Below are 13,075 nucleotides of genomic sequence, written 5' to 3'. Positions count from 1 at the left end.
TAATAATTATTTATAAATACATAACGCTACTTTAAGTAGGTAAGTTTCACTTCTACTCGCACTTTATAAACGTCAAACCAATTTACATCCATTAAACCGGGATATGACTTTTACCTACATATTCAGCTACAACAAACAATTAAATAGTTTTTACAAACCTAAGAGAAACTTCCAGTATCCATTATTTGATAGCGCTACCTAATGACTACAATCAATTGTACAAAAATTACAAAATCAACAATCATTATGTCCCAAAAACGGATACGAAGTGATCACACGTCCCGATAGCCGAATAAATTGGTAGAAAGATTTTTATCAGACAAAAACAATCAAGTACAGCGAAATTGTTGTATCATTTTGTTCGGAATATTTTACTAGAAACAACGTGGAAAATGAACGGTTTGTGGGGATTTAAACTTTTGTGTTTCATCGAGCTGGCTTGGCTTGTAAATGGGGAGGAAAGAGGTTTGTTAATTAATATGTTTTCTATAAATATGTAGTTGGGATTATACTAACATTTCTTAAAATCCCTGTTACAATTCGTATGCGTTATTGAAACAGAGAATTATGTTAATATAATGATAGTTTATACACCGATTTATCTTCGATGTAGTGTAGGAAAAGTATTCACTAAGCACCATACTGGGCTGGCTGAAATGCAGGAACTGTATCGCCGTTATACGCGCCACCATCATGTACATCCGAGGCACAAGCCACCGCTTTAAGTCCACCGCCAGATGGCTTGGGTTCGACGACGGTGCCGCCCTTCCACATCGATCGAATCCCATTTTCTACCCTAAATTTTTCAATGTATATTTGCCTATGTAATATTATACTACATGAGGTTAGTGCAAAGTATACGTGTAAAATCTTCGCTGGTCTCAGGTGTTGAAATAATAAGTGGAGTGAAGTATTAACGCTGGTTTACACTTTATAAATTACAAACATACAAAAATTGATTCCCGATCATCTCGATTCCCAACGACAATTCACTTTGCCACTTTTTATAAATTTAAATTTCCCTTAATAGTACACAAAAATCTTTTGAATTATTTTAGAAACTAACAAAGATATATTTTTTTTAATATGGTTGTTGTGATTAATATAATGTAGTAATATTTTTTTACCGGGTGTAGTATTCGTGTCGACATAATACAAAAATATTGGATTTGTCTTAAAACTAAACGAAAATTTGTCAATAATTGAATTGGAGAACTCCTTTGCTGATCGATCTGATCATACATTGCCGATTGCCCTTATCATGAAGACAACAGTTTCACAACATTCCATTTACTGACAGGTATCTACCTAAATTCATGATAGACACTGCATCACAAATGACGTGGACAATTTCTTATTGGTGGCGTATTTTAAATCAAAAACTCTACGGTGACTGCTAGCCACTTAGACATGACGCTGACATACTGACTTACTGACAACAGACTTCACGCTTGTAAAATAATTGCCGCATCAAGCATCGTGTACGGATTTCCTTGGGATAATTCAAGAATCCTGCAGTTGAATATTTAAATATACGTCTCCGCCCGCTAATACACATATAATTACTAAACCGCTTTTGGATATCGTGGACAAGGACGACGTACGAACTGGTAAGTCATCTGCGAGTATAAATTTTGTTTAGATCCGCACCGCAGTATCGGCTCCAGTTCCCGGATTCTCCGTATCTCCTCCAAATTCTAAAAGTCTACGACAATCTATCACTTATATTTAAAATAAGACACGATGACGAGCAACTTTGAGCTATAAAGTGTTATTTTTCTACCCTAACACCGAATTGGTGTTAACGCGCCATATTGTCTCCCCCAGATCATCAGTGTAAATATTTTAAAGTAACATACCCCTGAATTACTGTATTTTTATTACCATCCTCCTTCCACCTCTACTAAACTCTGATCAATATTTTATATACTTATACTACATGAGAACATATACTACATGCAAAATATAAAACAAAGTAATAATAGTTGTAGGCCGCCCGTGCTGGAAGCTCCCTATAACTTTAAAAATAGACAAAAAAAAAAACTCTGATCAGTACCCTATTATTCTAAACCACTGCTAGAAGAAGAATAAGTTTCTGACAATTTAAGTGTCAAACTAAATTTCTAAATAGTGTGTTTTTGATTTGAAATAAACTTTTAAACAAGACCCGAGTATAACAACTTTTAATTGTAATAATTTTTAGTGTTAAAACATACTTAATTCGTTATTATATTTGTTAACAGAAAACCCATTCACTACGGTGGTGCGCAAGACCCTGATCAGCACTGCGCGGTCTTGCATGACCAAAGTCAACGCGACGGAGAAAGACCTCGAGTATCTCCGGAAAGACCCGCCCTATCCTGAGAAGGCGGCTTGCATCATCAAGTGCTTGTTGGAGAAGGTAGGTACTCAAAAAGTGGCAAAACTCAGTCACTGTAGTACGTATCTTACCTCATTGAAAACCAAAAACTACTAACTTATTTTTGCAATGGCGCGGCCGCCGACATTTAAAAAGATCAACAAAGTGCCAAACTGTTTGGTCCCTGTGGGCAACCCTGGTACCTACCCACCGCATATTCGTTTAAAGTAACAGCATATACAAAAGTTCAATATTATTCTCATGAATAAACACTAATTATAAGTAAGTTCATAAGAGCTCGTTGCTAGGCCTACATGAATAAAGTATATGTATGTATGTATGTATGTCACTTTATTGCACATAAACAGGTTTACATAAAATGGACAAAAACAAAACAAAAATAAAAATGTTATGTACAAAGGCGAACTTATCCCTAAAAGGGATCTCTTCCAGCTAACCTTTGAGAAAATGCGAAAGGATCAGATACTAACAGGTGAAAGACAATTTAGTATATTTTGAATTTGAATTTAAGTAAGTAAGTAGTAGTAGTAAGTATACTATTTCCTTTTTGGAAGTTAAAAAAAAACTTTGAAGGTCCTGTATTTTTGTATTATTTCCATATACATATAACTTTAATATTGTTCATTGATGAGAGCTCATCAATAATGAGCTCATTTGTTATCTATTTTACTAGATTTTGTTATAAAATTCAACATGTGTCATCATCCGTATTACAACTAGGGAAACAAAACAAACGTAGGTCCCTTTATGATAAGTTTGTAATGAAAATATGGTTTCAAATTTATAGATAGGCGTGGTGAAGAGCAACAAATATTCCAAGAATGGTTTCATGGCGGCAGTTACACCCCTCGTGTTTAGAAACAAAAAGAAGATGGAACACATGAAAACTGTGTCGGAAAACTGCGACAAGGAGGTAAGATACATTCTGGAGACAATTTTAAAACATATTCTTATATCATACACATACAACATGACAACCATATAGACAATTTTACTACTAAAACGAACATTGAACATTGTATTGAAAAAAATGGTAGTCATTTCGAAAACTTACTAATCTTACTATAATAAATTAAAGGAAATGAAAACAATGCATTCTATTCATTTCAGACATCATGTTTCATAGTAACATTTACTGCTTAAGACCTACACACTCGATATCTAAATAGAAATAGTGTTCGTTTTATTTTTCAAAACGTTCAAATCGATGACATTGTTTCTAAGAAGAGATCATCGTATGTCTTATAATTTCAGATTTTCCCATACTGACCGATCTAAATGGGCCATCACTACAGCTTGTTATGATTTGTTAAATTTTAGTTTTAATTTTAACGTTTAGTTTTTTTTATCATTTTGTTTGTTACTACACCTTATAAAACAAAGTCCCCCGCCGCGTCTGTGTGTTTCTATGTTAGCGATAAACTCAAAAACTACTGAACGGATTTTCATGCGATTTTCACCTATCAATAGAGTGATTCTTGAGGAAGGTTTGTGTATAATTTATTAACCCGTGCGAAGCCGGGGCGGGTCGCTAGTTTAATATATATCCGGGAGAGCCAGGTATATTAAACTCTATAGATGGAAATCATACAAACGTGTATGAAATAAAAATAAACACAAATGACGTGTGTGTGACCTTGTTTTCATGTCATTTTAGAAGGTTTAATTAGTTTTCCGTTGATGTGCATAGATAATTTTTGCAAAATTTGGGTCATTAAAAACAGATTGTGGTTTGTTTTCGCATTTGGAGAATAAAATACCTTCATTATAATTTTCCATGTATTGCTTATTATGTAGGTTTTTTCAATATACTATTTACTTGAAAGAGGAAACGCAGCCTTAAGGCCTGTGCACACCGGCTGCATGTGCGTGACGTGCACGTGCGCGTGCAGCGTTGTAGTATTCAGATCCTTATGAGAGAGGGCACACCGCTTGCGTAACGTATGCGTGTGCGGCTCCAACATTTTAACGCACGCGCACGTGCACGTCACGCACACACAAGCCGGTGTGCACAGGCCTTTAGAGGCCTTTGCGGGTACGGTTTTCTGCAGGATTATAGTAGTATACGTGCTAGTAACGTTCACACTAGCATTCTGTTTACGAGATACTGCACGCATACTACAGAAAACGGTATCCTGCAGAAAACCGTACCCGCAAAAAACTGGACGTCAGTGGGAAAGAGCTGTTATTGGAATGGGAAACTTCCTGTAGAAGCCGGACCTCGGTGGTCACCAACTGACATCAGAATGATGTCATTATGGTATCAGTGTACGTTCGGATTGGCCTGCTAGCCTAAATAAAATATTAGGTTGATTTTAGCTACTTTTAGGTAAAATTTTATTTATTATGTACATACCTACTATTCTCGGGGTAATTTAATTTGAAACATGATTGCAGGTAAACCACGTGGAATCGACGCCGTGCGAGCTTGGCAACGAAATAACTACATGCATTTTCAAATATGCACCAGAGTTGCATTTAAAAGCTTAATTATTATTATTTTTCAAGTAACATTAAAGCGATTAGCCTGAAATTTTAGTTAATTATTTATACTTTCCATTGAATGAATAGAAATAGAAGAATCCATAGAAAGTTCTCTTATATTCCACGACTCTTCTCTTTCTCCACTGACTTACGATAAGATAAGATAACCGATCCTCACGACTATAGTTAAGTCTTTTAACATTCCCGCTGGAAGATGATAGAGAGTTAGAATTAGACCAAGAAAAGTCTGCAACGATTTTAAAAGCATACGTAGTGCAAGTGCTATTTGTATTTATACGTCATATTTTCATAGGTTTGACGTTTGAAATACCACTTGCACTGTGTGTGCTATCAAAATCGTTGCAGACATATCTTAGTCTAACTCTACCGACCTATACCTACAATAAGCCCAATGGGGCATATTACGGCAAAACAGGGAATCTTATCACATATTTCCTATCTAGATACGCTGTTTTGCCGTAACAAGGCTGAATGGGAAATTGGGAACTTTAAAAAGTAATGTAAAAAGGTAAAAAATTAAGAAATATTAGTATAAGGGGCGTGGCATATTGCGTCCGATCCGCACGTCGCTCCGAAGTTTGAGCAAGACAATGCTATGCACGTATATAGCGACGTCCCGCTCGCACGTCGGAGCGACGTGTGAATCGAACGCAGTGTGCCATGCCCCTATAAGTTTTACTAACGTTAACCTAGTTATTTTAAGCTTGTTTTAAGAAGCTTAAAGTAACTGTTTTTTATCTAATTCTACACTACTATACGAAAAAACATCGCTATAAACGCGCATAGTGCTGTCACGCTCATATTACTTGCGCTTGCACATTAGGGTGGGCCGTTTGAGTAAATATTGGAAATAAGCAATGTAATACCACCTAAAAGATGCGTAATTTTATGTAGATAACGAGAAAAATAATTTAAAAAATCTAGCTATTTACTTTGAGCCCTCTACCAACGATTAAGTGTAAAAATTAAATATATTTTTTAAATAAAATTTCATTATATTTTTTTTTTCATTTTTATTTTTTGTTTGAAGAAAGCAATGCTTTAAGCATCCGACATGATTTTAACGTTCGTCAATTACACTCCTAAACATTTTTTTCTGAAGTCGAAAAAGTACTCGTAAATTGCGTTTTTCGGAAAAAAACTTTTTAATATATGGCAGACGCCCAAATTTGTATTTGAATCCTATTCTAGGCCCATTAGTGAACAATAAAATAAAATAAATCATAAAAATATATACTGTTTATAGCAAACCAATGAGAAAAAGCACATCGTAATATGCCTGAATTGGCATAAAACGCAACTTTTGCCTAAGTTTACAAAAATAGGAATAATTGTAAAAATGCATAATAAAAATGCCAAAAACTATTTTATCATATTTAAGCAGTTCTACTTTCATATTCAATATAAACTAAAAATTTATTGTATATATTAACGACCCTTCTCGTATTTCATGCGATAAAGTGATAATTGTATTTTATATGAACTGTTGGGGTGTTATATTATATGATTTTAGTGAAAATTAAGAGCTAAATACTACTGAATTAGGTTAGTTAATGGTCTATTTATGTTACATTATAATAATTTTAATAAATAAGAGCCATCCAATATTTTTAATTTTTTTTTCAATTTTGCCCTATTTTTTTTTCTTCGTCGGCTGGTAGAGGGCTAAAAATAATACCTATTTTGATTATTTTTGCTAGAACTGTAATCTACGCATTATTACGCAACTTTTGATACCTATTACGATATGAGTTTTGCATATTTATTTTCTTCCATACAAAATCGGCCCACCCTATTGCACATTAACCCCCTTATTCATAAACGTTTACTTAAGTTGACAAGCCGATAATAATCGTTCATCCCTTTCCGACGTATTGGTATGATGGAAAGGGACAAACGATTATTATCGGCTTGTTAACGTTAGTAAACGTTTATGAATAAGGGGATAAGAACATTAGTATGATTAGATAATAAAACTGTGGAGTTCTTCAAAAGGGCTTACTTTTCTATGGACACAATACGAGCACAAAAATAAGCCCTTTTCACACTCCTCAATTATAGCCTGTCAAACAACTTTGTCAGTAGAAAAAGGTACGAAATTCAAATTTTCTATAGGACGATAACCATTCGCGCCCACATTTTTTAAAGGACCGTAGGCCTAAAACTTTGAAAGGGACTTGGAAACAGTATTACCTATCATAGAGTACAAGTATATTGAATAGATACCTAGTACCCATAGAGACTTTTGTTCGGGGCACTGAAATCTAGTCTATAACGTATCAAAATCCCAAGCCATTTCACTGAAACCACATTTTCCATACTTTAGGTCCTTTGCCGCTTTTTTCTACTGACGGAAATGTCTTGACAGACTATAGTCCGTCCAAGCTAACTTTGCACCAACTTCAATTGTACATAGAGTCGGACCATGAAAAGTCTGCAGCGGATTTGATAGCCCACGCAGTGCAAATGTCATTAATTACGTCATAATTTCATAGAAGTTTGTCGTTTAAAATGACACTTGCACTGCGTGGGCTATCAAATCCGCTGCAGACTTTTCTTGGTCTGACTCTAGAACAAAGTGAAGGCAGTCATTGTAAGAGCCATATTTTCAAAAAAACTTGACATTAATGATGACATTTCCACACTGTCATTACAATGAAGAATTATTTTGGTCCGACTTTATTAAGTGCTAGTTCATGCATTTGCTACTAAACTCAAGTAGCGAATGTGTGAACTCGGACTTATTACTAATCAATGAGGGCCTACCGCGAACCACGTTCGACGTTGTCTCTCTGTCGCACTTGTAAATTCGTACGTAAGTGTGATAGGGAGGCACCACGTCGAACTTGGTTCACGGTAGACCCTCGGGGCCTACTAGCTTTCACATCAAGAACATACAGTAGGATTGAATAATACAACTACACAACGCAGGACACAGTCAATAAATTCGCAAAACCAAAGTGATCCCATTAATAAAAGCCACACAAACCTGACTCCAAAAAGCCGCTACCATACAATCGCAGCTAACACCTCATTTCAAGAAGACATTTTAATTATTGTCTGATACATAGCAAAGAAAGTTGTTAAAATACTAAGAAGAGAGAGCTTCCAAGGAAAATAGAGAGAGTAGGCAGAAGTTTTGTATGTAAAACTTCTACCTACTCGCTCTAATTTCTTTGTCACATTCTAACAACGAAAACCATTGAACAGAGTTTTGTAAGAGCCACTAAAAATTATACCAATACCATGGCTAGATTTTTTTTTGTTAGCCTGGTTATGTGTCCCACTGCTGGGACGCAAAGGCCTCCCCTCGCTTCCTCCACTCAAACCTGTCTTTTTAAGTTTCCTGCCAATCCGGACAAAATACGTCCAAGTCGAGTCAAGATTTTACAATTGGTTATTTCGTGTTGTGGCAATGATTCCAATAAAATGATCACAATCTATGATCTGGCCACGACACCTACACAATCTATATTTTATGTACTCCTTCTATAAGTACAACACAAAACGACGAAGAGAAATTATTTATCAACCGCACGCTTTTGATATTTGATATTTATTTTGCAAATATTATTCATAAATATCTTTGGCTTTACCTGGATTGTTCCAAACAAGCAATAAACCATTTACAACACACAAATTCAAACTGAACAGAGAGAAAATTATTGTTCTCAACAAAATAACCTTTCGAGCAAGACTGACAACAAATATTTCGAATGACACGTTTTATGAATATTACACGTAGACTCTCGCTTATTATGTTTTAAAACTACGAGTATTATTTTATATTTTGTAGTAAAACATTGGAAAATATTGAATTACAATAGAAATGGTGAAATATTTGACTCAACGCATGAACGTTTCGTCAATCATTTGTTTTTTTTCACCGCGCCATGTTCGAATGTTTTTTCTTCTAGCCGGCCAGTACACGCGTATTTATTTCGAGTGCAAGGTTTTATTATTTACGTATGAATTTAAAAATCTAAGGGAATATACCTATGAATAAACGTTAAAATTTTAATATTATTTAATTTGAATAATTTATAATACCTATATACTTAGTCAAGCAGATCTTGTCAGTAGAAAAAGGCGGTAAATTTGAAAAATGTAGGTGCGAAGGGATCAGGGATATCGTCCCATAGAAAATTCGAATTTCGCGCCTTTTTTTACTGACAAGTTTTGCTTGACCAGCTATACAGGGTGGCTCATTCAAATCGGTCAGTATGGGAATGTCTGAAACTATAAGACATACGAAGATTTGTTCTTAGGAACCATGTCACCGATTTTGATAAAAAGAAAAACTGCATTCATACATTTGAAAAAAAACTGTACCCAGCTCGGGAATCGAACCCGGTTGTTTTGAAAAAATAAACTTACACTTTTTCTATTTAAATATCGATTGTGTAGGTCTAAAGCTGTAAATGTCTCTAAGAAACATGATGTCTAAAATGAATAAAATGCATTGTTTTGACATACTTTAATTTATCAGTAATTTTAATTTGACATACTTTAAGGTACAGTTTTTTTTCAAATGTATGAATGCAGTTTTTCTTTTTATCAAAATCGGTGACATGGTTCCTAAGAACAAATCTTCGTATGTCTTATAGTTTCAGACATTCCCATACTGACCGATTTGAATGAGCCATCCTGTATATGAAAATGTATGTTTATGTTTAAAAATGTCTTCTTAAACCGCAGGATGCCAAATCTATGCGGAGTGAAATGGCGGAAAAGCAATAACAGCAGTAACTGCCACCTGGGCGGCGCCACTGTCAACGTATTGTAGGAGTTTTACTAATAATCGTTCGTCTTTATCTGTCATTTTGACTTATGTATTTGTAAGAAAGGGATAAAACATAATTGAACTAGTAGATTAAATAAATAAGGGCCACTTGCACCATTCCACTAACCCGGGGTTAAGCAGTTAAACCGTTAACCTAGTGCCAAATTGTACTGGTAACCATGGTAACTCCAGGCTTAACCGGTTAACCCCGAGTTAGTGGAATGGTGCAAGTGGGACCGGGTAGTGTAGTGGGGTAAGAGATCTTGGCAAAAGTGAATGAGCAGAATTTAAATAAAACTGTTAGAGTCGAACCAAGCTAACTCTGCACTGTATTTGGAATAACAAAGTGTGGCAGTGTCATCATTAATGGCAAATTTCTATGAAAATAAGACGTTTTTAATAACACTCTAACTTTGTTCTATTAGGGCGGTGAAAAGTTAGCTAAGACAGACTCTAATTATTATTTTTAGGGTTCCATACAAACCGTAACCGTAAAAACGGGACCCTATTACTAAGACTCCGCTGTCCGTCTGTCCGTGATAGCTAAGCTACGCAGGCGCGGATCCAGCCCTCAAAAAAGGTTGTGGTTACAGCAACTCCAAAATCGGCCAAGGGCGAGTCGAGGGTACCTGATGATAGTATATCTGCGTATCAATCAACTGACTACTCTGCGTATACCTAATGAAATTCTGCTAAATGTTCCTTTGCCAAGGCGTCTGCAAAACAAAAATCGGCGTAATTCTACTCGGGGAATCAATAGGGCACCCTATCAGGGTTGTGGGCATGCCCACCGTGCCCACAACGGTGGATCCGCGCCTGAAGCTACGTGACAGTTGAAATTTTCACACATGATGTATTTCTGTTGCCGCTATAACAATAAATACAGAATATAATGAATATTTAGGAGGTCCCATACCACAAACGTGATTTTTTGGCGTTTTTTGCGTAATGGTACGGAACCCTTCGTGCGCGACTCTGACTCGCACTTGGCCGGTTTTTTTGTCTGTTATCTATAATGAAAAACTATTCCACCAATGTCATATCATCATACCTTATCTTCATTAAAATGATGTATATGTAGATGCTACACAACTATAAACATAAAGAAGTGTTTTATAATGCTATTTTTCATTTATTATTACGATGAAAACACGCATTGCAGGATTTTGTGGGTGGCCCGGGCCCCAGTTGGTGCCTCCTGGCATAGCTTAGAACAGCTAATGCTAAGAAAAAAGCACGCTTATTTTTCTTTTTATACACCACTATTAAAATCTGACAAAACTAACTGCGAGTTTCAAGCGACAAAGTGTGAAGGTGCCACAATGATCGTCATAGAGTAGCCTGAGCTAACTTACCTTCAATTTGAATTCAACAATATAGGTAGTGATGGGCCGAATATTGAGTTTATCCAATACGACTATACGGCGGAACTAAGCAACTATGCGTTTCTCATGTAGATTTTAGGAATTTTGATAACTAAGATTTAACTGAGAATACTAGGCTGCGAGGCGGCAATGCACGCACTTGTCATTTTGCCTTCGAACACCATATATCAAATGACTTAATAATCAAAATAGATATCAAAAATGCCATTCATAGCGTAGAACCACCAACCTTAATGAAATAAATCGGTTCTTACCTTTCGGCTACTGATGCTATGCCTCTCCAAGTAATCTCTACTCCAACAGAGTCTAGCTAACGTTATAACGCCGTAGAGCATTACATTACAACACAGACCACCTCAACTACTAGACAGATCACATAAGTCAATCGAGGTCACCACACACATGCTCTCCCGTACAAATTTAGTATGACAGACAGAGCGACTTATTTCAGTTGCGCTCACAATTAGGACCACTACTCGGGTATTTTAAAACTTTTTTTTTTATATATTTTTCGTTTTATATTTATAGGTAATTATTAAGCTCTAGGGGTGTTCTTGGATAAAATAGTAGCGTAGAATACAACTCTATTGTGCTGCTGGAATCGTAGCATTTTACAAGTAATGGCTCCTCTACACGATGAGCCAACGCCGGCCACTCCAAGGGACGCAGCCATGCGGTAGAATGAGATAGCAATATCACTCAATCCCTCTAACGCATAAATGCGTCCCTTGGAGTGGCCGGCGTTGGCCCATCGTGTAGAGGAGCCATAAAATTTTACATATGTGTGGTGACCTCGTGCTCTTTGTAAACGCTTCATAATGCAGTGTATATGTAGTCTGTGCATTACAAGCAGTAAATCGTTACAGTGTTGGCGCTGAAGTAAGCTGTGCTTCATATAAACACAGGGAATGTAATACGGAATACGCACGCAAGTTAGCCGCTTTCTGAATATTTAATTATGCCTTTGTTTGTGAACCTCTACGAGATTGCATTAAGTGCGAAAACTGTACAGTGAATATGACTGTTAAACTACTGTTTTTCTTATTCGGTCCCTCATTGCTGAGGATTGCGACCACGTGTGCTTCGTCTCCACAGTGTGCGATCATATAGCCATATGGTTCACGCACTGCATGGTGCCGCCAACCACCCTCTTCCCAACATCAGACCATCTCGTGGGTGCTATTCCTCAAGCACGCTTGCCATCTGTTTGACCCAAGATAATCTGCCTTTCTAGGTCATGGTATTTAGACCGCGTGATATGAAACTACTGAAGTTAGTTGACTTTAAAGTTTTTAAAGTTAGAACGTACGTAAATAGTTAATGAAACTGAAATAATACCTGTTTTTTTTCTAAAGGTGCATGCCCTCCTGACCACTTGAGAAACTAACTATAAACCTCCGTGACGCTCTGACATATTAAAATTACAGATGAAGAACATTTTAATTCAAATTCATACATTAACTTAAACTTATACTCAAGTAATTTCCGTCAGTTAAAAAGAGCGGTAAATCTAAAAAATGTGGGCGCGAAGGGTTATCGGCCCTTTAAAAATTTATATTTCGCGCCTTTTTCTGCTGATAAACTTGTTTGAACGGTTATACATATTTTATTGTTGTAGGTTTACATTTTAAAAGAGCGCTGGCGTTTATTCTTCATATTAAGGGACAAGTTAGAAAATCGACGCTTAAGAATCAATACTGTCTAACTTACATTTTTGACGTTTTTTACCTTTTAATTAGGTGCAGAAAAAAATTACGAATAGTATGCCATAATTGTCTAAATTTTAAATTATTTGTAACTTAGACAGTATTGATTCTTAAGCGTCGAAATGTTCCTACTCCAATGATTTTTAACATCCATCAGAACTTCACGAGCCTCACAATAAAACTGTCGTATGTGACTTAATTTGTGAATGTTTACCTAAAATAGCTTTTATACTGAAATAATTAGCTAAGTAAGTATTTACTTAGATTTCAAAAAGAAGTCTCAGGCACAGAAGTACAAGGAAAATATAATAAAACT

At 36.0% G+C, this 13,075-nt stretch overlaps 1 protein-coding gene across 1 annotated transcript; it reads left to right on the top strand.

Moving 5' to 3' along the window:
• The first annotated feature begins 395 nt into the window (after positions 1 to 395).
• On the top strand, positions 396 to 4,870 carry LOC134670493 (uncharacterized). The gene is made up of 4 exons (XM_063528313.1): positions 396 to 465; positions 2,244 to 2,401; positions 3,168 to 3,293; positions 4,778 to 4,870. The coding sequence occupies exons 2-4, from the start codon at positions 2,300 to 2,302 to the stop codon at positions 4,868 to 4,870; spliced, it is 321 nt and encodes a 106-aa protein (XP_063384383.1). The 5' UTR covers positions 396 to 465; positions 2,244 to 2,299.
• Positions 4,871 to 13,075: the final 8,205 nt, after the last annotated feature.

The sequence above is a fragment of the Cydia fagiglandana genome, chromosome 14 (assembly GCF_963556715.1).
Source record: "Cydia fagiglandana chromosome 14, ilCydFagi1.1, whole genome shotgun sequence".
Classification (NCBI taxonomy): Eukaryota; Metazoa; Arthropoda; class Insecta; order Lepidoptera; family Tortricidae; genus Cydia; species Cydia fagiglandana.
Note: the sequence above shows the minus strand (reverse complement) of the source record. Positions and strands in the feature narration are given on the sequence as shown.

Bases quoted from the DNA above. Each gene is read 5' to 3' on its own strand.
- LOC134670493 (XM_063528313.1), top strand. From the start codon at position 2,300: ATGACCAAAGTCAACGCGACGGAGAAAGACCTCGAGTATCTCCGGAAA. The intron at 2,402-3,167 runs GTAGGTACTCAA...TCAAATTTATAG, and splicing joins TCAAGTGCTTGTTGGAGAAG to ATAGGCGTGGTGAAGAGCAA. The intron at 3,294-4,777 runs GTAAGATACATT...ACATGATTGCAG, and splicing joins CGGAAAACTGCGACAAGGAG to GTAAACCACGTGGAATCGAC.